The 24576-nt window shown below is 53.5% G+C and overlaps 1 protein-coding gene across 4 annotated transcripts in view; it reads left to right on the top strand.

Moving 5' to 3' along the window:
* Positions 1-24576, top strand: part of RASGRF1 (Ras protein specific guanine nucleotide releasing factor 1) — a gene marked incomplete at both ends in the record, with an annotated part of 104168 nt that overhangs the window by 65845 nt on the left and 13747 nt on the right. The window contains 10 exons of one of the 4 annotated variants that reach the window (XM_079701087.1): positions 2808-3056; positions 5824-6197; positions 8627-8752; positions 10391-10561; positions 11130-11236; positions 11658-11770; positions 14064-14124; positions 17891-17994; positions 19496-19580; positions 22921-23118. In XM_079701087.1, the coding sequence (XP_079557213.1) occupies positions 2808-3056; positions 5824-6197; positions 8627-8752; positions 10391-10561; positions 11130-11236; positions 11658-11770; positions 14064-14124; positions 17891-17994; positions 19496-19580; positions 22921-23118 (1588 nt within the window). Of the gene's footprint in view, positions 1-2807; positions 3057-5757; positions 6198-8563; positions 8753-10282; positions 10562-11129; positions 11237-11657; positions 11771-14063; positions 14125-17890; positions 17995-19495; positions 19581-22920; positions 23119-24576 lie in introns of all 4 variants that reach the window. The other 3 variants (XM_079701088.1, XM_079701090.1, XM_079701089.1) reach the window with 3 other exon arrangements.

Here is a 24576-nt window from a genome sequence, read left to right as displayed (position 1 = left end):
AAAAATTCCATTAACCCTTGGGAAAAAAAAAAGGGAGGGCTTTTCTCACTTTCTCTACCCCCCTCCAGTGGCAGAAGGAGCCCAAAAAGAAGGTGCTAGAAGCAAACCCTTGCCAGAAGGGTTCAATAATCACCACTGAGGATGTCAGGTCTAGGCTGGACGCTTCAGGATCCATGGTGTGTGAGGAGTTGCACTGTCCTTCTAGAAGGTGCAGTCCCATGGTGGGGACCTGGCTTGAGTTAAGGGAGTCCTTTCACCCAAGGGCCGAGGGCAGTTCTCCAGGGATGGTGCCACTGAGTCCTTCCCATCTGCAGGTACTTTCTCTTGTCCACTGTCTTTCAGTTTTGCTTCTCTGCAACTTTTCTTCTTCCTTTAGAGGTTTGTAGTCAACTGGCTGGATCCCTGTCTGTCTATTCCATGCTGATTACATTTTCTCTCCTCACTTGAACCTCTCCACCTTCTCTGCATTCTGGGAAAATTTCTCAAGTTCGCTTCTTGTGTCACTCATTTGATTTTCTGAGTCTCTCATCTGCTGTTACTTGCATTCATGTCCTCTGAACACTCTTGTCTTTCGTTTCCAAGAAATCTTTCCGATCTCAGATGATTTCCTCTTCCTGGTTGGTTCTTATGGTTCAGTCAATGCAATATATATTCTCCTGAATCTTGGTGAAAAATAAAACAGGTGTTTTCTAAAATGTCCTGTGTCTTGCAGCAAAGCTACCTTAGAAGGAATCATTCCTGTTTCTTCAGGATTGTCTCTTTTCAAACTGAAAGAAGAGAGACCTGTGGATGTTTAGACCCAGCTCAGGTCCTCAGCCCACTATGGTCTGGTTGACCACCAGACGCCTGTCCTCACATGTTGGCAGCCTGAGAGGAATGGGACTTGCTGCCACCAGATCCAATTTGGAAGGTCCCAGAAAAGGACTTGGACTGCTCTGGCTTGGATTATACCCTCACCCTATGCAAAAATCACTTTGGCCAGGGATGAAGGACTTTGATAGATCTAATCCAGGATGACTGCTCAGCCCTGAGGGTTTCCCTTTTAGTCCAGCTGATGTAATGTGGGCTATGTTAATTGACCCTAATACTTTAAGAAGCAGCCGAGGTGAGGTCAAGGAGGAGATGACCTCCCCCTACAAAGACTGAGAAGGTTGAATAAGCTGCTAAGAATTCTGCCCCGCCTTGGCACAGGGGCCGGAGGTTTATAATGAATGACCGTCGCAGCTTCACCCTTTGTAGCTCTTCATAACTAAGGGAGGAGAGATGTCAGCAGATTGCTGGCAGCAGGAGCAGCTAGTAACAAAAATGTGTAGGACTTTTAGACTTAGAAAAAAAATTAGACCCTTGGGGATTGAATTAAGCTATTCGTCATATCTGCTGACACTTGCTCATGCAGTTTTTAATTTTGGATTGTGAGCTCAGTTTCAGTGGGGGGTTTATCTTTGAATGTCTTGTAGAGCCTGGTTGACAGATGCCCTTCCAGAAAGGTCTTGCATTTGTTTCCACCAGTTGCCCCAGGAGCATTACATCCTGTGACTACACTAATACTCTTTGGGCTTCTCAGACCACAAAGATAGTAGGTATTTGTCTTCCAAAACCACTGGAAGGGCAAATAACACATTCTCAAGGGAGCTTGATACGCTCCCCATGCTGCCCCCTCACAGCCTGGGCTAAAACAGAAAACTTGCAATCTTTCTTTCCTGGTGGGTGGATATTTCTAGGCCACCTTTCACTGAGTCTATAACCCTTCAAGGGTCCCAGCTTTACATGGGGGTCTCACTCCAACTCCCTCCACCCGCAGGCCCAAGCCTGGTCTACTTCTCTGTTGAAACCAAGGCACTTGGTTTCCAAGAGCAACAGATGCCCTAAAGGCAGCTAAAGCATCAACTCGTTTCCAAATTTCGCTTCATTTTTGGCCCCTGGAAATTTCCCGTATATTTTTTGCCCCTAGTTGTTTTTTTTTTAATTGAGATATAATTCATATAACATAAAACTCACCATTTGAAAGTGTACAATTCAGTGGATTTTAGCATATTCACTGTGTTGTGCAACCATCACCACTGTCTAATTCCAGAATATTTCCATCACCCCAAAAAGAAACCACATGCATATTAGCAGTCACTTCCAATTCCCCCCTATTTCTACCCCCTGGCAACCACCACTCTACTTTCTGTGTCTGTAGATTTGGCTCTTGTGGATATTTCATATAAATGAAATCCTACAATGTGTGGACTTTTGTGACTAGGTTCTTTCACCTAGCATGTTTTCAGGAGTCATCCATGTTGTAGCATATATCAGTATTTCATTCCTTTTTATGGCTGAATAGTATTCCATTGTATGGATAGATCACATTCTGTTTATCCTTTCATCAGTTCATAGATATTTGGGTTGTTTCCACTTTTGGGCAATTATGAATAACGCTGCTCTGAATATATGTGTCCATGCTTTTGTGTGAACGGATTTTCTTCATAGCTTGTGAACGTGACAGCACATTATTTTTAAGTTTGTTATATTTCATCCAGCATTTCTAAGAGTTTTATAATGTCAGGTCTTCAGGTATTACTGGGAAAAAGAAGTTGCAGCCCATTTTTCCTCAACGTCAGTCTTCCAAAGCTTTCCTTGCTCAAGTCACAAGCCACCCTGTCCTTCATCAGTCCCTCCATCCTTGGCTGTTGGTGCGCTGGGGAGATAGTGATGGGTGTGCTGTGGTCCAGTCCTCGGGGAGCTCGCAGCCCAGTCGGGGAGACAGCCACGGACTCAGACACCTTCAGACCCAAGTGCTTTCTCGGTCCCTCCTCCCTCCTCAGGTCCGATGCCTCCTTATATTGTGATGACGTGGACATTCGCTTCAGCAAAACCATGAACTCCTGCAAAGTGCTGCAGATCCGGTATGCCAGCGTGGAGCGGCTGTTGGAGAGGCTGACGGACCTGCGCTTCCTGAGCATCGACTTCCTCAACACCTTCCTGCACTCCTACCGCGTCTTCACCACCGCCGTCGTGGTCCTGGACAAGCTCATCACCATCTACAGGAAGCCCATCAGCGCCATCCCCGCCAGGTGGGCAGGCCTCCTCCTCCCAGGCCGACCCGCAGAGCTTCTGGGCCCAGGAGGGAGACCGAACTTGGCAGCGGGCTGGAACCTGAGCTGGGGGATGAGGGGCGCCCCCGCCCCAGGAACCAAGCCTGCCCTTTGCAAAGAGGTGGGGGAGGGCTGACCTGCCTGACGCTCCTGCTCAGCCCCAGCTTTCTCCATCTCCCACCCCGGGCTTCTGGGGTAGGGTAGAGTTTGCGGCGGGGGTTGCCTCCTCCACAGGACAGGGTTTCCCCACCTTCCCCATTTAAGAAAGGAAAACAAAGAGGAGGGGCGGAGTCAAGGGAAGAAGGGAGGGAGAGAAAGAGGCAGAGGGAGAATCATCCCCTCTCTGCTTTGACCATGTCCTGCTCTGAAGAAGAGAGAGAGAGTGTCCCTGTTTGCACACTTGGGGTGGTTTTCCACCTATGGAGGGCTGGCCACCTTAGCCTTGGCTTCAAGGCCATCTTTTCCATCTGCGTTGTCACAGCTCAGCCCTGTGGGGGGCCAACTGGGACCAGAAAGGTCAAGAGGCTAGCCCCAGGGCTCCTGGAAGTCTGTGGCAACGCGGGGACTTGAACCCAGGGCCCTGGTCTTGTTGAGCCCACATGGCCACCCCTGTCTGAGTCTGGGTGACAGGCAGGGCGGAGGTGCCCCCCTTACATTCCTTTCCCACCCGTCCTCCTCACATCCCTGCTTTAACCAGCCTTCAGCTGCCCACCCCCAGCCCAGCCAAGCTTTGAGGGGCCTGGTGGGGTCACTGTGAACCCAGGGTCCCTGCCAGGTTAGAATTCTAAGGGCAGGCACATCCCACATGGCAGGGTCAGGCGCTAGACTGGCCGAGACCCGGGGCCAGCCCAAAGAGCCAGCCTCAGAACTTCAACATTTACCAGTCCAACTGCTGGGGACCCAGCTTAGTGAACAAAGACCTTTACCCCCATCTCGCCAGATGATTACCCAGCCAAGGGTGGTACCGACAAGGAACCAGGGGGGCAGGTCAAACCCAGCAAGACCCTACCCGCAGCCCAGTTTGAGATGGCTGAGGAAGGTAGCTATCAATCCTCACCCAGCAGAGGGGAACGTGAGGCACAGAGGAATGAAGGACCTGCCTGAGGCTACCCAGCAGTAGGTCAAGTTCAGGGACCCTGATCAACCTCAGGGCTCCAGGAGGGGCCTGCCAGGAAAGGAGGAAGGCCCACTGGTGCTTTCCTTTTCTGCCGGAACCTCCGCCTTGGACACGCTGGGTCCTCCCCCACCACCCCCCACCCCCCACCCCGGGTGAGAGTGGGGCTGGGGCCTCAGCTCTAGCGCTGCCTGGAGCAGAGAGCTCCTGAGCCACACCAGCTCCCACAGCCGCCTGGGGGCCGGGCTGGTCCCAAATGGGAGCCCAGGATACAAGGTGGGGGCAGGGAGGCCTGCAGACTCTAACCATCCCCCCGCCCCGCCCCACGACTCTGCTGCCAGCACAGGCCAGCTGCCCAGAGTACACCTGCGTCCCCTCCCCCAGCCCCTCCCTGTCCCCATCCCCCCCCAGTGCTGCAGTTCACCTGCTAAACCTCAGCAGTCGGCTTCCCAGGGCTCTGAGAGAGCAGGAAAAACTGCCTCATCCAGGATGGAGTCACGCCTGAAAAGCAATTGAGGTCATTCCTGAGGGATCCAGCAGGTCACCCCCGCAGGCAGAGCCTGTAGTGGGAAGAGGCAGGTTCAGATCCCTGCCCTCAGCCCTACCGCCTTGACCAAATTCCTTCACCTCTCTGAGCCTGTTTCCTGTCTGTGAAATGGGAATACGAGCACCTTCCCCCAGGGGCAACCGTGAGGATTAAGAGATGAGGTCTGTCCCATGCTGAATACATTCCGGGCACGTGAGCTGCTGTTTGTGTTATCACGTATGTATCACCTGTTCCCAACCTGGCCCTGAGCTATGGGCCCTGCCTGCAGATGGTAGGAGCATGGCCAGGGCTTCGGGGAGCCTCCTCCCCGCCACGTTTACACCTGAGGCTAATCAAGCACCCAGGTTGCGTGGAAAGGGCACTGGGTTTAGAGTCAGGAGGCATCAAATGAGTCATTTCCCATCTCTGAGTCTCAGCTTCATCCATAAACTCTCTGGAACTGAGTGAGGAGGACATCAGAGGTGTTGGTGACACCGAGCCCGTGCAGGGGACAGAGAGAGGTTTCTCAGAAGCCTGCAGGTCAGGAAGACCCACAGCATCACAGGTCAGCCACTGTCACCACAGGGGTACAAAGATTGGGCTTCCCTGGTGGCTCAGTGGTTGAGAGTCCGCCTGCCGATGCAGGGGACACGGGTTCGTGACCCGGTCTGGGAAGATCCCACATGCCGCGGAGCAGCTGGGCCCGTGAGCCATGGCCGCTGAGCCTGCGCATCCGGAGCCTGTGCTCCGCAATGGGAGAGGCCACGGCAGTGAGAGGCCCGCGTACCGCAAAAAAAAAGAAAAAAAAACAGGGAGCATCAGGCAGACCTACCGCGCCACCAAAGTCCCTGTCCCCCTCCCGGAACAGGACACTTGGGCCTATAGACACCTGGGCACAGACCATTTAACTACCCGGCCCCTTTGGTGTGGCCTTCTCTCAAACCTGCCCACTCAGAGGACCAGCCCGGCGGTCAGGGAGCATGAGGATGAGGGAGCCGTTGCTGCACCACTGAGCCTCCCAGGAGACGGGGAACCCCCAGACCTGGGCCGGCAGCCAGGCGTACACTGACCATTTGTTTTCATCCCCTCCCTGGCCCTCCCCACAGGTCATTGGAGCTCTTGTTCGCCAGTGGCCAGAACAACAAGCTCCTGTACGGCGACCCCCCCAAGTCGCCACGCGCCACCCGCAAGTTCTCCTCACCCCCACCCCTGTCCATCACCAAGACGTCATCCCCGAGCCGCCGGCGGAAGCTCTCCCTAAACATCCCCATCATCACGGGCGGCAAGGCCCTGGACCTGGCCGCCCTCAGCTGCAACTCCAACGGCTACACCAGCATGTACTCGGCCATGTCGCCCTTCAGCAAGGCCACGCTGGACACCAGCAAGCTCTACGTGGCCAGCAGCTTCGCCAGCAAGATTCCAGATGAGGGCGATATGAACGCTGAGAAGCTCGAAGAATCCTCAGCTCCCAGCAAGCAGAGTGAGTGGATGCGAGGGCCAAGCTGCCCCCTTGCTCACGGGCCCAATGAGGCCGGCCCAGCCCCACCGGGAGGCTGGGGGGTCCTGGCCAGATGGTGGTGGCAGTGCAGAGACTGGGCGGGGGACAGGCAGGCAGAGATGCCCAGGAAGTGGGATGAGTGTCCCTCCCGCTGCCCTGATGACAGCTTCCTCTTGCATCCTTGTATCTGGCCATCTCTGCAGTGGACGTGTTCTGGGCCAGGCCCCAGTCAGGGCCTAGGAGAGAAGAGGGCATCAGATGGGGCTCCTGCAGCCCAGGATTCACAGTGTGGCTGAGGAGCAGGACCAGACACGGAAACATGGGCGCCTGATGCATGTGGTGTTAGAGGGATGCTTGAGGGACCCCAAGCATGGAGTGGGGATGCCATCGGGAGAGTCTGAGAAGGCTTCCTGGAGGACCTATTAGATCTAGATTTGTCACCAGGAGGAAGGGAGAACATTCTAGACAAAGGGAATGGAGTGGGCAAGACTGAGAAGCAAGGAAAAGCATTGTGTGTTTAGGCAACACCGTGAAACCCAGCACACCCGGAACACTGGGTGTGGGGCAGTGGCCGGAGGTGATGCCGGGCAGGCTGGGCCCTCCCTGCTCTCAGAAGCCCGACCATTCTAGAATGGCATTTGTTGGGAGGATTGTCTGGCTGTGTCTTAGGTTGGGTCAGCCCACATCCTGGGTGACACCAGCCTTGTCTTGGTTAGCACACATGTGCATACATACCTACACACGTGCGTGTACACACACGAACACACAACCCTGGGCTGGATGGAAGCCCCAGCCTTCGAGGAGGAGGCCTTTGAAAAAAATTTTAAGATGGTTGGAAGTTCTGTCCTCTGAGTTGAGAAGAGGGAAGTCAGCAGGGCCACCAGCAGAGGGCAAAGCCGGGGAGGGGTAAAGCCCCCAGGAGCTTCTGGTACCAAGTGACATTTACTGTGGCGCATACAGTAAATAGGGGACATGCGCAGCCGAAAGTCAGTAACCAATGTAACAGCCAACCAGAGAGCCCCAGATGCCGTCCCGCAGGAGCGAAGGATGGAATCCCTGGCAGGGCAATGTCAAGGGGCACAGAACTCCATCTGCCACAACCTGCAGTGGGTCCAGGCCTGGCGCGGGATAAAATGTGATGCGAGACAGTCCTGAGAAGTCATCATACACCGGGCTTCGTTTTTTTTTTTTTTAATTTAAAAAAAAAATTATTTATTTATTTTTTGGCTGCGTTGGGTCTTTGTTGCTGCGCTTGGGCTTTCTCCAGTTGCGGCGAGCGGGGGCTACTCTTCGTTGCAGTGCATGGGCTTCTCATTGTCATGGCATCTCTTGTTGCGGAGCACAGGCTCTAGGCGTGCAGGCTTCAGTAGTTGTGGCTCGCAAGCTCTAGGGTGCAGGCTCAGTAGTTGTGGCACACGGGCTCAGTAGTTGTGGCTCGCGGGCTCTAAGGCACAGGCTCAGTAGTTGTGGCTCGCGGGCTCTAGAGCGCAGGTTCAGTAGTTGTGGTACACAGGCTTAGTTGCTCCGTGGCATGTAGGATCTTCCTGGACTGGGGATCAAACCCATGTCTCTTGCATTGGCAGGTGGATTTTTAACCACTGTGCCACCAGGGAAGCCCCTCATACTGGGCTTCTTGACCAGTGATCCAGGCGACCCTGAACCTGTCTAGCTGTGCACCAGAGTTTGTGTGTGTGTGTGTGTGTGTGTGTGTTTGTGCACGCACACATATGGACATTCTTTTCTAAAGAGAAGACCTATAGCTTTCTTTGGTTTCTCACAAAGGTCAGGTGTAACTCTACTTACTTTCTAGTTGGGGAAACTGAGGACCAGAGAGGTGAAGAGTTTTTGACCAAGATCTCACCATGCCAGAGCTGGACTTTTGATATAATTCATCCACTTTCCCTGAAGTGTGTAAACCATGAGTCTCCCAAGATTTAGGGGGACTGCCCAAACCAGGACACTTTTGATAGTGACCGGGTGCATGGGACAAGAGGTATAAAGCAGGATTTTATATCCTAGACGGTCACCCTAACTAAGATGCTTCACACACACACCAAAAAAGTGGGGAGTGGGGTAGTACCTTGCTACTCAAAGTATGGTCCGTGGACCAGCCTCGTGGGCATCACCTCTCTTGGGCCCCACCCCAGACCTCTGAACCAGAATCTGTATTCTAACAAGATCCCCAGGTGTGACCATTAAGGAGCCCTGGCAGAGCAAAAGCCACCTTGGAGATTGACAAGCCCATCAGTGAGTAAAAGGTCTGATGGGGCCCTGTGGCAAATGAAGCTGTTAAACTGTCCTCAACAGGTATATCCCAAACCTACTCCGTTTGCTTCATTAAATTCTAGACCCACATTTAAAAGTCACTGATGATTTGAGAAACATCAAATTGTTTCCTTCTTTTCTCCCAGGCTCAGAAGTCTCCATGAGGGAAGAGTCAGATAACGATCAAAATCAGAGTGACGAAGGTGACACTGAGACATCACCAACCAAATCGCCAACAACACCAAAATCGGTCAAAAGCAAAAATTCCTCAGGTACAATCCACCAACCCGAAACCACAGGTCAATTCCAGAGGACATGTGCCATCCAGGCGGGGAGAAGGTGGCGGGTCAGGCTGAGGGAAAGCCAGTGGGGGTCACACCTTCTGGTTTATGAGTGACTCCTAAGTGCAGGAACTCAGCTGCACTTCACAACCCCGGGGGCTGCAACACCGGCTGGAAAATCCTGCTCTTCAACTCAGCAGAATCACTCCCCTGACCTCAGACAAGACTACCTAACCCACCCAACGCAGATGGGCAGGAAGGCCCAGCATTTGGCTTCATTCATGGAAAGATCCAGGTTCAGAAGGTGTTTCCTGAGCTGCTGCTACATGTCAGGCTCTGGGCCAGGCTCTTTAATAATATCCGACACCTTGCAGCAGGGCCAGGGCATTCCTGTTTTTTCATCTAAGGGAAAAGTCTCCGAGAGGTTGTGGTGATGCCCACCCAAGTCTCAGACTCATGACCCTGGAGGGTTCTCGGGGAGCCACTGGGTCTCTGGTTCCCATAAAGCACTTCCCCACATACAGGGGTACCCAAAGGTGAGGCATAAGCTTATGGAAGCCCCTGGTCCCACATACAAGGTGCAGCCTGAACCCCGAACTCCCCAACTCCCCAGGCCCTCTGAGGAGACCCAGTAAGTCACAGGGTCACCCACCTGCAGAGAGAAACTGCCCAGACACACTGCAGGCCTACCACAGCCTCTCAGGTACACGGAAGCAGATCTCACAGGCAGCCAAATTCCAGAAATCAGCTTTGAGTTTTAAAGTCAGTCATTTGCGCCTCACTGCATAAGTGCTGTTACTTTCTCCTAAGGATGGATTGCTCTCCAGAGATTTATAAGCTGAAGCTTAAGGTTTCTGGAGTGAGATTCTGCTACGATTACTGCTAAAAAAAAATAATGATTATTATTAATTGCATTGATATTCCATGGCATATATATTGGGTCGGCCAAAAAATTCATTTGGGTTTTTCCATAAGATACAAGCTTTTCACACAATCCTAAGTACTTTCATCTGTGTTAACTCCTTTCATCTTTACATCCACCTTTTGAAGCAGGTGTTCATATCCCTATTATCCAGAGAATTATTTTGACTCAGAGAGGTTAGGTAATTTACCCAAGGCCACACAGCTGGTACAGGGGGGTGAGGACTCGGAGTGCCATGCTCTTTCCACCCCACCATGCCAGGGAGACTGTCAGTATGAGTTATCCATGTCAGACACTGGACAGGTTATGTGTTCATTCCAAATAGACTGAAAGGGAAAGAAAACTCACGATGCTGTCCTCAAGCAGGGCTGTGCCCAGCTGTGCCTAAGAGGTAAAGGGTTTGGAGCTGCAGCCCTCTGGAAGGGGCGGGGGGTTGGTGGGAGCTTCTCATCTCAGCAGGAGAAGCAGAGGGGGACAGGGGCTTTCCCTACTCTGAGGCAGCCCTGGGGTGACATGACATGGCATGAGCGTGTCCCTTCCCGGGGACCCCAGCAGGGGAACAGACCCCGCGGCCACCGCCTGACAAGCCGTGGGTGCAGTGAGCACAGCCAGCCCGTCTTGGGCCCCTTCTAGCCTCAGGACCTCTGGTTTCCTGAGCCGAGGGCTGGACCAGGAAGAACTGACGAGCGGTTCTGTGCTCTCCACAGAGTTCCCGCTCTTCTCCTATAATAATGGCGTTGTCATGACCTCCTGTCGCGAGCTGGACAGTAACCGCAGCGCCCTGTCAGCAGCCTCCGCCTTTGCCATAGCAACTGCAGGCGCCAACGAGGGCACCCCAAACAAGGAGAAGTACCGGAGGATGTCCTTGGCTAGCGCAGGTACGGGGGATCGCTCACGGCTGGTGATGACAGCCGTGGCCCCAGGGGCTTGTCCCCCTTCGAATGTGGAGCGCCTGCTGCCCCAGGGCTTGTTGTGTGCCAAGCCTCCTGCCTGGAGGTCCCTTCCTCCACAGCCATCCCCTCTGCTACTCCAAACCTCTGCTCGGAGTCAAGCCCACTGCCCACAGGCAGCTCGGCCATCCCCACCGCCTCCCACTGCTACGACATTGGTCCTGCAGAGAAGGGGTCCCGGAGGGCTCTGATCCAGTGTGGCCCTGTCTGGAGAGGCGGCCAGACGCCTCCAGCAGCCCCTGAAAGGTGCCGAGGTCCGGGAGAGAGGCGGGTGTGTATGGACTGTGTCCACAGAGAAGTCGTGACATCCAGTCTCACTGGTCAGAACCTGGGATGGTTGTGACATATTTTCTCATCCCCTGCCCATAGCCCACCCGCCAGCAGCCAGGCGGGGCAGCCCGACTTCCCCGGATCTGGGGCCTGAGTCTGGACTAGAGGCCAGTGCTGTTTCTTATCCTCGCGTCCCCACTCTTGTCTCTGCCACGTGTGCCGCCAGGCTTTCCCCCCGACCAGAGGAACGGAGACAAGGAGTTTGTGATCCGCAGAGCGGCCACCAATCGCGTCCTGAATGTGCTCCGCCACTGGGTCTCCAAGCACTCTCAGGTGGGTGGGACTAATCCCGGGACGGGCTGCTGGGAACCCAAGGCCACTGACCCCAGGAGCCGGCCACCCTGATATTCTCAGGAGGGCCTGCTCAGATCCCCTACAAGGGGACCTAGGACATTCCAGGGGACAAGGGGCCTCTGCTCTCCACCTCTGTCTACAGCAGGGATACCTCCCAGAGCCTGGCCCAGGGGTGTAGCAGTCAAGATCAAGGGATGGTCCTTGATCTTGCCCAGTGCCTTCTGCTTCTGGGTCTGGAGGCTCCACTGACGCCCGGCCAGGCAGCTAGGGAAGAGGGGAATGAGGCGGGCAGCCTGCCGTGGGCAGGAGTCGAACCCTCAGCCTCCTCCTCTGGCCGGTCCGGGACCACTCCAGGGCAGCTGGAACAGTAGCCACAGCCGCTCTCCCTTCTTCCCCACAGGACTTTGAGACCAACGACGAGCTCAAATGCAAGGTGATCAGCTTCCTCGAGGAGGTCATGCACGACCCAGAGCTCCTGACCCAGGAGCGGAAGGCTGCGGCCAACATCATCAGGTAAGGGCTGAGGTCGGCCTGCTGGGATGGGGCCCTGCCCTCGGCCTCTGGACGGCTGGCCAGAGGCAGGGAGGCAAGGAGGGACAGTCCCAGGCCGAAGGACTGCCTTGGGCGGGTGTGCTGGGAGGATCTCGGGGCAGCCAGGCTCTGGAGTGGGCTATCCATGTGTAGTTCTCCCCTCTGCCTGCCCCCGTCAGGCCTTGAGCCCCTTGAGGCAAGAAGGGTGTCTGCTTCTCCATCCACACCCACTGCGAACACCTATCTAGCCCATGTCGTCTTGCGTGGTAGCCACTAGCGACATATAGGTGTGAAATCTCAATTACTTTAAATAAAATTTAACATTCAGTTCTGGGACTTTCTGGAGGTCCAGTGGTTAGGACTCCGAGCTTTCACTGCGGGGGGCTTGGGTTCCATCCCTGGTCGGGGAAGATCCCACATGCTACCCAGACAAAAAAAAAAAAAAAAAAAAGAATATCATTAAAAAAAATAAAATTAATAAAATTCAGCTCCTTGGTCACACGAGCCACAGGTGGCTGGTGCCTCCATACTGGGCAGCATAAAGAACATTCCCGTCATTGAGGAGGGCTCTGTTGAACAGCACTGGCAAGCCCCTGTTTCTAGGTGCTCAGGGAGTGTCGGTTGAATTAAGTTAAATTGTCCCCAAACCTGTCCTTTTTCCTCCTGCCCCAGACTGCCTCTCCTGATGGAGGTCAGAGGTCAGGTGGCCCCACGTCCAAGCCCTGCTGGCTCAGTGACTCGCTGTGTGACCTTGGGCAAGCCCCTTCTCTGAACCTCGTTTTTCTCCTCTGTAAAATGGGTGAACAACACCCACTTCCAGGGCTGTGGTGAGGCGGTGGTGAGATCATGCTGATGCCTCTGCAGGTCTTTCAGGGGTGTCAGGCGCAGGCCCCAGTCCACCCACCGCTCCCATCCTGCTGACTCAGGCTGCCCTCCGGACCTGCCCAGGTGCACGGGCTCAGGGTCAGGCCTCACCTCCTCACCTATTGCCTGGCTCTGGCTGCCCCTGTCTGTCCCGCAGTCATGGTCTCTGACCCAGACTAGCAGCCACTTTCCTGCCGACAACCCAGTCTGCAGTCTTCCTCCAGCCAGACCATCCACTTTGCTTTCCCAAGGCCTGTGCTACGGGCCCCATCATTCCTGCAGGCTCAGCGTCCTAGAATCTCTTCCACACCTCCCTGCCTTTAGTACCCGCCCCCTAGACACACATGCACACACACACGCATACGTATGCATACGCACACACACACATGCACAGAGTCAGCCACCAGGTCCCCGAGGCTTCTCTTCCTGGTCCCCGGGAGGCTTGCAGGGCTGTGCCAGGACCTTGAGCCTATCGGCCAAAGTCACCCTCGGTCACGGAGCTTGTTGGGTTGCTGCCGGGGTGCAGGGGAATGAGCCGGCTGTGCTGTTGGGCAGCCCTGGTGTGGACGGTGGACCCACCGAGCCCCAGCTGCGGGTCTGCAGGTGAGATTCCTCTGAGCCACTGCTTCCTCGGAGGGAGAGCACCAGTGACTCAACCAGGCCCCGCAGCCTCCTGAGTGTCCCCCCAGCCCGAGCTTGGCTCTCAGGCCCATCCCTGGGATTCACGATCGCTGTCGGAACGAGGGTGCAGCACTTTGGCCTGACTCCAAGGGTCCACCCTCATTCCCCACCACTGCTTGGGACCCACTCGACTGTCCTCAGCCGCCCATCAACGGCGTCCCACCTCCGGGCCTTCGGCCCCCACACTGCTGCCTCACACCATCCTCCGTCTCTCCCGTTTGGATGGCTTCCCAGCCCCTCCTGGCCTCTCTGATCCTCCAGTCCTGAAGCTCCTTCCCCTCCTTCCCCCCATCATCCCACAGGCACGCAGGAGCACGGACCACGTGCCCAGCCCTGTGCCGGGTACCAGAGCTACAGGGACAAATCGGATATCCCTCTGCCCTCAGGGGCTCCCGGCGGGTCCAGCAGCGGGGGACAGGCACATACACAGCCGCTCCAACATGGGGAGCCTGAGGCTGAGACCACAGGAAGCCCGGGGGCTGAGGGAGCCCTAGGTGGGAACCTTGCCCAGCCAGGAGGGTCAGGGAGCTGAATCCTGAAGACAGCCCGTCAAGAAGTCAGTGACAAGAAAGGGGAATGGGGGCTCCTGGCGCACGAAATGGCGGAGCACAGACAGAGAGATGGGGGGCGCCGGGACCGCGGGGCCTTGCGCGCTGGGGTGAGGAGGGCGCTGCCCCAAAGGCAGGGGGGGCCGAGCGCATGGGGCTCGTTGTGCTTTCTCGTCCCGTAGGACTCTGACCCAGGACGACCCAGGGGACAGCCAGATCACGCTGGAGGAGCTCACACAGATGGTGAGCCAGGCCTGCCCTCTTGCTCGCTGGCCAAGTCTGTCCTTCCCTGGCCTCCTGGCTCCCAGGATCCCCACCCAACGACCCCTTGATGGAGCTCAGTCACCACCTGTATTGGTTTCCTAGAGCTGCCCTAACAAAATACCCCAGACTGGTGACTTAAAATAACAGAATTTTATTCTCTCATAGTTCTGGAGGCCAGAAGTCTGAAATTAAGGTGTCGCTGGGGCCATGCTCCATCCAAAGGTTCTAGGGGAGGATCCTTCTGGGCCTCTTCTGGTGTCTGGTAGCCCTGGGCGTTGCTTGGCTTGTGGCAGTGAATCTCTGTCTCCATCGTCACATGGCCATCTTCTCCCTGGGTGTCCCTGCGTCCTCCTCCCTCTGTGTATGTCTGTCCCTGTGTCCAAACTTCCCCGTCTTATGAAGACACCAGTCATACTGGATTAGGCCCACTCTTAGTGACCTCATCTTACCTGAGCACATCTATAAAGACCTTATTTCCAAATAAGGTCAGTCACAGGTACCAGGGTTTAGGACTTCAGCTTATCTCTTTTTGGATGGTGTGGAATTCAACCCATAACACCACCACCTCCATTTTCTTCATCCTCTGTCTCCCATCCCTCCCCTGACCCCTCAACTCTCTCTGGTCACATTGTCCCTGGAAGGAGGAGGGTAAGAAGTCAGGCCTTCAGTGGATGAGCTGCCCCTATGCACTGGAGCTGTGCTAGAGTCTTAAAGACGCTTATCAATAGTGCTGCAAGTTTATATCATTATCCCCACCTTCCAGAGGAGGCAGCTGAGGCAGGGATAGGGGGACGACCCAGCCCAGGTTATGCTAAGTGGCGGAGCTGGTGTTCGCACTCAGAACTCATTGCACACGCCACACTGCCTCACCTGGAGGGGACAGGATGCAGTTGGCCACCTGCCTAGAAATGAGGGGACCCCAGGCAGAGCTCACGGTAGCGTTCCATGCGGTGGAAAGGGACGATGGTCTGTGTGCTTCCAGGGCCTGGCTGGCCCCACTTTTATTTCCAGGTTGATGACATGCCACCACGAGCCACCCCAGATCCCCAGGCCCCTGCCGTCCACCACTGCAGCCAAGGAAGCTCAAGGCCAACTCTGACCTCCCCGGAGGTGGAGACCGTGCGGGCCCCTCGGCCCCTGCTGGCTCGCTTCTCAAACTGGCCGAGTGACGTCCATTCTGTCCCAAGTAGCCAGTGTGAGGACTTAGGCCTCTGGGTTCTGAGCCCGCTGCTCCCCTCTTGTCCCCTCTCCTGACTCCTGGAGCTGGTTCTCCCTGCTCGGGGGATGGGTGAGGCCATCCATGGAACACTGGCACCCTGCCTGCATCTGGCCCCCGAGAGCAGCACTGCAGGCAGGGGCTGGCACCCCAGGAAGCCACATGTGCCCCCTGCAGGGAAGCTCAGGGGAGCAGCTACACTCTGCTCTTGTTTCCCAGTAGGGGCCCGACTGGAATGTTTACCCCTCAAGAGCCTGAGGGCCTCCTGTTCCTTCATGAAGAGCTGAGGCTCTTCCAGAACAAAGCACTGCCCGCCGAACTGCCCCCAGCCCTGACCTGGTTCCCAGAGGCCAGAGGGCCTGCAAGGGGCACGTCCAGTGTGGAGGAGGCCCCACGGCCTCACCAGAGGGCAGAAGGGCTTCCTGCTGTGACGGCTTTCCAAGCCTCTGCTGCCAGGCTCAGCCCTCACCGGGCCACGCCAGGAGGAAGCAGGGGGAGCCGCCCCTCCTCCTTGCCTGGCACTCCTCCTGCTGGGCCTCTCCGCAGCGCTCAGTGCCCCCGGCCACTGGGCCACCCCACCCTGGCTCGCAGGCCACTCCCCAGGCCCAGCCCAGCCCTTGGTCCTGGCAGTTCAGCCATCCTGGGCCTTCAGGAGTGGGCTGAGCTCCCCGCCTGCCGCCCCTGCTTCAGAGGCTGGGGGCTCCTCCCCATGAGGCTCCTGACCCTGTAACACGGTGTCCCAGGTGGCACCTGCTGCTCTCGTCCCCACGTCTCTGCTGCCTTCCTGAGAACTTGTCATCCCCTGTTGGCATCGTGTCCCTCACATCCGGGCTCCTGCATCTGGGCTTCTGCACAGAGCATTCCTGGCCCGGGGCAACTGTGTCAGGGGGGATGCAGGGACCCTCACCACACACACACACCACACAGACACACACACCACACACGCACACACCACACACACACCACACACGCATCACACACGCACCACACACACACGCACATGCCACACACACTACACACACACACACCACACACACCACACACACCACACACACCACACACACTACACACACCACACACACCACACACACACCACACACACGCACACCACACACACACACACACCACACACACACACCACACACACCACACACACACACCACACACACACACACACACACACACACACACACACACACACACCACACACACCACGCAGGGGCTGGAGTAGGAGCCCTTTCCTCGGCTTTCCCACACTCTGTCCCTGCTCTGGTCCTGTGACTGGAGCTCCTGAAGCCAGGGACGTGTTTTCTGGTTTTTCTGTCTCTGGTATCTCGCGAGGACCTGGCAGGGCAGTTCTGGATGACTGTTTGCCAAGAAGTGGGAGGGAAAGACTCCGTCCAGGAGGGGGGACTTGTTCCCTTGATTGGGGGTCACCCCACTTTCCTTGTGATCAGTGCAACTTCCAGGGGTTCAGCTGGCTGGCCGGGCCCTCTGGGCAGGGTAGCTGGCCCCTCTCCTCCCACACAGCCCAGTTGGCCCCAAGGGGGAGAACAGGGGCGTCCTTGGTCCTGACTCTCTTCCCAGGACTGCACAGTTGTCCCCTCCCCCTATTTTCTCTAGCTCCCTCCAGCCTCTCCCAGATCCAGCAGACTTTCCAGAGGCCTTTGTGCCCTGGGCCTCCTCTTGTCTAATCCCTGCCGTGGGGACACTGGCCCCCTCGCCAGTGCTTGCTGAGGATTTCCCCTGATCGGGGGGCTCAGGTAGTGGTCACCTTTAAAGCTGGTGTCCATGGTGGCCCTGGGGTCAGGGGCATGGTACCCAGGACTAAAGCAGACAGTTGTCTTCTGGGCACAGGATGGGGGCACTGTCCCAGGAGGTAATCACACCGGTGAGTGTTTCTCTGCTAATGAAGTTTAAAAGGAAATTTTATCGGGAATTCCCTGGAGGTCCAGTGGTTAGGGCTACACGCTCTCACTGCCAAGGGCCCGGGTTCAGTCCCAGTTGGGGAACTAAGATCCCACAAATCCTACAAGCTGCACACCACGCAGCACAGCCAAAAAAAAAAAAAAAAGAAATTTTATGGAGCCAGTTGTGGACCCAGACAGGACCTGAAGGGAGAGACAGATCACAGCCTGGAGTCAGGTGGCCTGGGTTCCGGCCTTAGTCGGCCTGTTTCTGGCTGATTGCCTTGGGCTAGTCATTAATCTCTGGATGCCTCTGTTGTCTTGTCCATGCTCTGGGGGCAAGTGATGACCAAACGAGTGACCCTGAAGCACAGCACAGGCCTGCACGTGCACGCATACACACACACACACACACACACACACACACACGGGGCACGACAGTGACTCCCAGCCCCCTCCGTCCCATCCTCATCTCCCCTCGGCAGGTCTGCCAGCGGGGGGCCTCACCAGTCATGCCCCACCCACCCACTCACCAGAATCGAGGTGGAGATGCCCTCCAAGAAGTGGCCAAAAAGCCAGAAGGTGTCCCTCATGGGCGTAACTGGGACCTTGCTCCTCTCAGGCTGAAGGCGTGAAGGCCGAGCCCTTTGAAAACCACTCAGCCCTGGAGATCGCGGAGCAGCTGACCCTGTTGGACCACCTGGTCTTCAAGAAGATCCCTTATGAGTGAGTGGGTGCAGGTGCCAGACACCCCGCCCTTCCTCCTCGGGCACCGTCTTTGGCTGAATCCCCATCCCTGAAGCATGCGCAGTAGATTTCCAGAGCTGCATGGATTGATTCTCCACAGCTTGAAACAAAAATGCATGTGCCGGCAGGGATGAGAGAGGATCCCTATCCCCTTTCCTGTCCCCAAGTTCCATCCTTACCTACCAGCTACATGCATGTGCCCGCGTGCGCGCGCACGCACACACACACACACACACACACTCACACACTTTTCCAGAAGCATCTCTAATTCGGCGCTCCTTTCCTGGAGGTCTAGAAAAGGAGTATGTGCTCACATATGTGCACACATGTACATGTGAGCAAATGTGCACACACGCATGAGTGTGTGTTGGTGTGTATGCATGTGCAGGAGCAGACTCTGGGGGGACTCTCTGGACTTTGAAGCAGCCCCAAGGCCTGGTTGTTATCTGCTCTGGTCTGTGGTCAATCACCCCCAGCTGTTCGTTGTAACTATACCACCTACATAATTTTGTACCACCCTTTATTCGCCTAACGATACATCAAAATGGTATCTGTAAAGACACCGTTTTTAATAAGTGCACAGTATTCCCCAGCAGTGCACTAAGCCATGGGCTTGTTTCCAGGTTTCACTTTTATATTTAAAGCTGGGGTAAACCTCCTTGTAACTAAATATGTCTCTGAATTTCTGACAATTGTCCTAGAATAGTCTCCTGAAATTGGAATCACCGCTTCTGAGGTTATGAATCATTGTAGGAGTTTTGATCTCTGCTTTCCAGAAAGGTAGCCCCACGTGGCACACACAGAGGCCCCCACTGACTGGGGCACTACCTCACCTAGACAGAGAGTGTCGACATTTTAGAAACCTGCCGCATCTCCTGCATGTAGAGACAGCAGTTATTTCTGACAGTAGTTATTGCTCCCTCCTGCCCATGGAACTCTGTCCAGGTCACTCTCACAGTCACTATCAAATAAGGAGCTTCTCCTGGAGGCCTGGATGGTCTGTGGTCCCATGAGGTCACCATTACCAGAACACACTGCTGGCTTGGCTTGCAAGCTCCTTTATACTTCCATCTGGCCCTTTTTTGTGGCCTGTCCGCCCTGTTCTACAGACCAGCTTCTGCAAGGTGACTTTAAAACGGGAGCTCTCCCATTCAGAAACAAGATCCAAAACAAAATCTGATGTGCCCATCGCACCATATCTCATTTCAGCCTCACGATAACCCTGTAAGAAAAGTATTGTCACTATTCCCGTTTCACAGATGAGGAAACTGAGGCCCCGAGATATCAAGGGCTTACACGAAGCCACACAGCTGGTATGAGGCAGAGCTAGACCTGACCCCAGGGTCCCTTCCTCTCGAGGGCTCTGCAGAAAGTTACTCCCCAGAAATGACAACTTCAAAAAGCAGAGAACTCAAAGCAAAGAAATAAGCAAGGCAAACCTAACCTCATCCACCCGGGATTTCTCCCTTACTTCCTACAGGGAGTTCTTCGGACAGGGATGGATGAAACTGGAAAAGAATGAAAGGACCCCTTATATCATGAAAACCACTAAGCATTTCAATGATGTGAGTATGGGGGTAGGGGAGCGGGTGCAGTGCCTTTCTCTGCAGGTTTCTCTTCGGTGAGACCCTCTGAACGGGCTGTACACCTGGCTAGAACCAGACCACCTGGGTCCTCTCCAGCTCTGTGATTCATGGGCATGATACTTTCATTTAAAGCTCACGCCCATCCTAAAAGATGGGGGCTGTTATCACACTTTAGATACAAAGAAACCGAGACTCTGAAGGGCAGATGCCTGAGGTCTCCTGACCAGTGTCTGGTAGCTCGTGGCCTTCCTCTGCTGTACAGCCCCAGCCAGAAGGAAGAAATCTCTCCCGGCAACTTCCCCACATTTACCCAAGCTCCAACCCCTGCAACCGCAGGGACCCGTCCACCCCCAGCCTTGTGACAGCCTTGAGGGCATTTGCACTCAGCATCTTCATTCCTCTTTTGATGAATTTAACCATCAACACAAGAGCTTTTGACAGCCAGAAGTGGAGGCACGCGAGTCCACTTGTCCTGACCGCCTGGTCAAGGCCGCATCATGTCAAGGGCGGCCAGGGGCGGACCCTCATCCTGGGAAGGTCCTCGGCAGCCTGGAGGAAACAAGGAGGACCCAGGTATTGCAGCTCAGGGGAGGAGCTCGACAGGGAACACAGACGCAGAATGGAGAGCAGGATGTATAGCAGGAGAGAGGAAGCGATGGATGTGGGTGAAGCCCCAGGAAACACACACAAGGCCTGAGTCCGACGACGCCTGACCCAAAAGTCCAACCACAGCACCAGGCAGCAAAAAGAGTCCCTCTCCAGGGACTTCCCTGGCAGTCCAGTGGTTAAGACTCCACGCTTCCAATGCACGGGGTGTGGGTTCCATGCCCGGTTGGGGAGCTAAGATCCCACATGCCACACAGCACGGCCAAAAAAGAAAGTCCCTCCCTCTCCCCCAGTGTGTGGCCAGGACTCAACATAAGTAAAAGGTGAGACTATGAAGTGAGCATTTATTGAATGCTGACCATGTGCCAAGCACTATGCCAAGGGTTTCGTAAGCATCATCTCATTTAATCCTGTTATTCTCATTTTTGTCTAATTCTCTGTTATGGATGAAGAAACCGAGGCTCAAGGAAGTTAAATTTCACCCCCAGTCATCAGCAGGAGAGCCTGCTTTGAACCCACACAATCCACCTCCAGAGGGCTACCCTCATCGCTACCTGGCATTTGGCCATCTCTGTTAAAATCCACCTTTCTTTGTTTTCAGGTACACAGCATGTGTACCTCTTTGAAGGTGATATTCATGGCCTGAAACTCTGTTTCTTAATCTCTCCCTGACACAGGGTTTGGTTTGGTTTTGTCTTTGCTGTTTCCCAGTCCTGTTGTCTTTAATTCTTTATCTTATTGATTGGTACTGGCTAGGATCTCCAGTATCAGGGCTAGAACTAGGGTAAGTTGAACGAGGTGCTCAGGGGGCAAAATTTAAGGGACTGTTCACCCTCGGGTTCATGCACTTGCACCCTGGGTGCCTCCAGACCTGGCCCTTTATGACAGTGTTCAACAGAAATGGTGATAGTGAATCTTGTTCTTGGTTTTAAAGAGAATGCTTCTAATATTTCCCTGCTTACTATAATGTTTGTTTCTTTATCAAGTTAAAGAAATTCTTTTTCTTTTCTTTTTTTTTTTTTTGCGGTACGTGGGCCTCTCACTGCTGTGGCCTCTCCCGTTGCGGAGCACAGCCTCCAGACGCGCAGGCTCAGCGGCCATGGCTCATGGGCCTAGCTGCTCCGTGACATGTGGGATCTTCCCGAACCGGGGCACGAACCTGTGTCCCCTGCATCGGCAGGCAGACTCTTAACCACTGCACCACCAGGGAAGCCCAAGAAATTCTTTTTCTTATTCCTTGTTTGCTAATAATGGTTTTTACTATAAATGGATACTGCATTTTATCAAATTTTTTTCTGCATCTATTGAGATGTTCATATGGTTTTTCTCCTTTAAATCTGTTGATGTGATGAATGACAGTTACAGAGTTTTCTCTAATATTCAACCATCCATGTGTTCCATGGACAAATCTAAAATATTCATGTTATATTAAACAAATGGATGTGTAATTTTTCCTTCTTATATTTTCTGTATTTGGTTTTGGTATCAAGATTGTACTGGCTTCATAGAATAAATCGGCAGGTATTCCTTTTTTCTCTCTTCTCTGGAAGATTTGACTACTCTATTCCTTTAAAAAAGTTATATAACATATGTAAAACTGTTTTGAATTCAGTGTTTTCTTTATGGAAAAAAAATACTACTTCAATTTAATTAAGGCTTATAATATGTGTGCTATTTTGTACTACCATTCCTCCCTGATTCTCTTCAGTAGTTTTCTCTTCTTAAATAGTTTTATAATTCATTCTTCTTTATATACATCCTTTAGAAATTTTTCTAAAGAAGAATATTTCTGGGTGGTAAAGCCCTACAATTTATATTCATCGGTAACTGTCCTTTAATCACCTTAATTTTTTTAATAACAAGTCGTGTTTTTTGTACTTTTTATTTTTAAATAATTATTGATTCATAGGAAATTGCAAAGAAATTGCAAAGAAATGTACAGGGAGGTCCAGTATTTCCTGCTGCCCCAGTTCCTTGTGGTTGTAGCTCCCTGATGTTTTGGCCCCAGCTTCCTACCCGCTGGCTGCTCCAGGTCCAGCCTACATTTAGTTTGTTTGTGTGTATGTGATTGTTTGCTGTGCAGGGGTAGAGTAGTCCTTGGGTATGTGAGACCAGGGATGCCCCCACGTGTGTGTCTTATCCAAGCTTTAGCTGTATGGTGGGAGTTTCCCTCAGAGCTTGGCTCTTCTTAACTCTCTGTTCTTCCAGATAAACTTCAGAATTACTTTGTCAAGTTTTCAAGATAACTCCCACTGCATGTTTTATTGGATTGCATTAAACTTGTATATTAGTTTTGAAAAAAGACATATTTACATTTCCATTTTGGAATCTAATCTTTTTCTTCATTAATCAATTCTTTTATTACCTTTGGTAATAAAAGGTATTTTTATTTATTTTTCATGTAGCATCCTACATAGTTCTCATTACAGGTCCCAGGTAATTTACAGATTCCCACTGGTATTTTGAAGATGGTATCTTTTTTCATTGTATTTTCTAATTGGTATTGCTAATATATTAAAATATATATTTTTGTATATTGAGTCTTTAACCAGCTACCCTAATGAGCTCTCTTGGTTGTTCTGGCAGTTTTCCAATTCATTCTTCCAGGAATTTTCAAACAGACAATCATTTAATCTGCAAATAATTGTGATTTATCATGTTTACAATACTTACTCCTTTTACTTTTTTCTTATCTTATTTCATGGGCTTAAAGATCAGTAACTTGATTGCTTCAGAAATCATCCGCAATGAGGACATCAATGCGAGGGTGAGCGCCATCGAGAAGTGGGTGGCCGTGGCTGACATATGCCGCTGCTTACACAACTACAATGCTGTTCTGGAGATCACCTCATCCATGAACCGGAGCGCAATCTTCCGGCTGAAAAAGACGTGGCTCAAAGTCTCTAAGCAGGTGTGGGCAGGAAGCCAGCTTGGCCTGATGGTCTGGGCTGGGGCTGGGGTGGAGAGACCAGAGGGCCACCATCCATAGGTGGATGAAGGACAGGGTGAGGGCCAGTACTCCAAGGTAAAACAGAGAACCTCTTCTCCTATTTCACCTGGGACCAGATGTCAGGCCAACGGATGTGGGACTAGGACCTTGTGGGACTTTAATTCCCACTTGAATAATCAATACGCCAAAGTGGGATATAGGACAGTGATTATTGGTTCCAACGCTCTTTTCCTTGAGTCGGGACAAAAGAGTGGTGACTTCTTGGGGATCTCAGTCCAGATCTGCATGTTACCGAGATGGTGGCCAGATGATCCTGCAAGTCCTTTCCTCGGATGTTGATTTCACCAGCCCTTCTGGCCCCCAGAGAGTTAACTTGTCCCTGTTACCCATTAGATAGTATGTGATCTTAAATATGGGCTTGATCTTTATTCACTCAGAACCTGATTCTGAAAAACCATAAGGTGGAATCTTCCTCAGGAATAAAGTTCCTTGCCCTGGGGTTATGAGGAGGCAGCTCTCCTGAAAGGAGAGCACAACGGGACACTTAGGCCACCTACTTTCTGGGTGCACTGGATGTCCCAGCCCCAGCCTGCATGTTGGCAGAAAGCTGGACAGTGACCACCAAGGGACAGGGTAAGCCTCCAAAGGCACCAGTAACTTGGTTATAGTGTCTCTTGTCCTACAGCCAGGTGGGCTGTGTGGGGCCCAGGGTCTCCAAGGGGTCTGTCCCATCTGGACCGTTCTGGATTTACCCCCCTCATAGTTCTGTTTCTCCCCTGCCCCTCACTACTCTCCTCGTGCCAATGGCAGGGCATGATTCTACTCCCCAGGCAGGCAGCAGGTCCATAAATCCCTCCTACTTAGATAAGCAGCCAATCTCAGGACAGCCCTGGGATGTCCCTGCTGCCCTTCCGCTGCCAGCCAATCACTGCAGCTCCAGATTATAGCAGGACTGCAAAGTACCCCTTCCATCCAATGAGGCTGGGCCTCTTGCTTAGCACACAGAGATGCCAGGGTCAGGACGAAAACCAGAAGATGTCTCTCTTGTGAGCAGGCTTCTAGAAAGAACAGAGGCTGGAAGTGCGGGAGCTCAGGTGAGCAGGCACATCTGGCCACACGTGGCACACAGTGTCATGAACTCCTGAAGTCAGGGGTCGAGCAAGGCTGCCACAGAACCTCTAAGTCATCTAGGCTGATTGGCCTGTTGAGGTTAAGACATGGCTACGGGCAGAGTCTGAGGGACCCGTTTCAGGTCAGCATCTTTCTTCTCCTGCCCTATTCCATCAGAATGACATCATCTTTTCTAGAAGCCCACAGACCAGGCTCCATTGTCCTATGCCATTTCTGGGGGTGCGGGAATTTCTTGGCTTCATTCCCCAGCATCACCCTTGTCATAGAGTTGGGAGGGAACTGCCTTGA

The sequence above is a fragment of the Hyperoodon ampullatus genome (assembly GCF_949752795.1).
Source record: "Hyperoodon ampullatus genome assembly, chromosome: 3".
Lineage (NCBI taxonomy): Eukaryota > Metazoa > Chordata > Mammalia > Artiodactyla > Ziphiidae > Hyperoodon > Hyperoodon ampullatus.
Note: the sequence above shows the minus strand (reverse complement) of the source record. Positions and strands in the feature narration are given on the sequence as shown.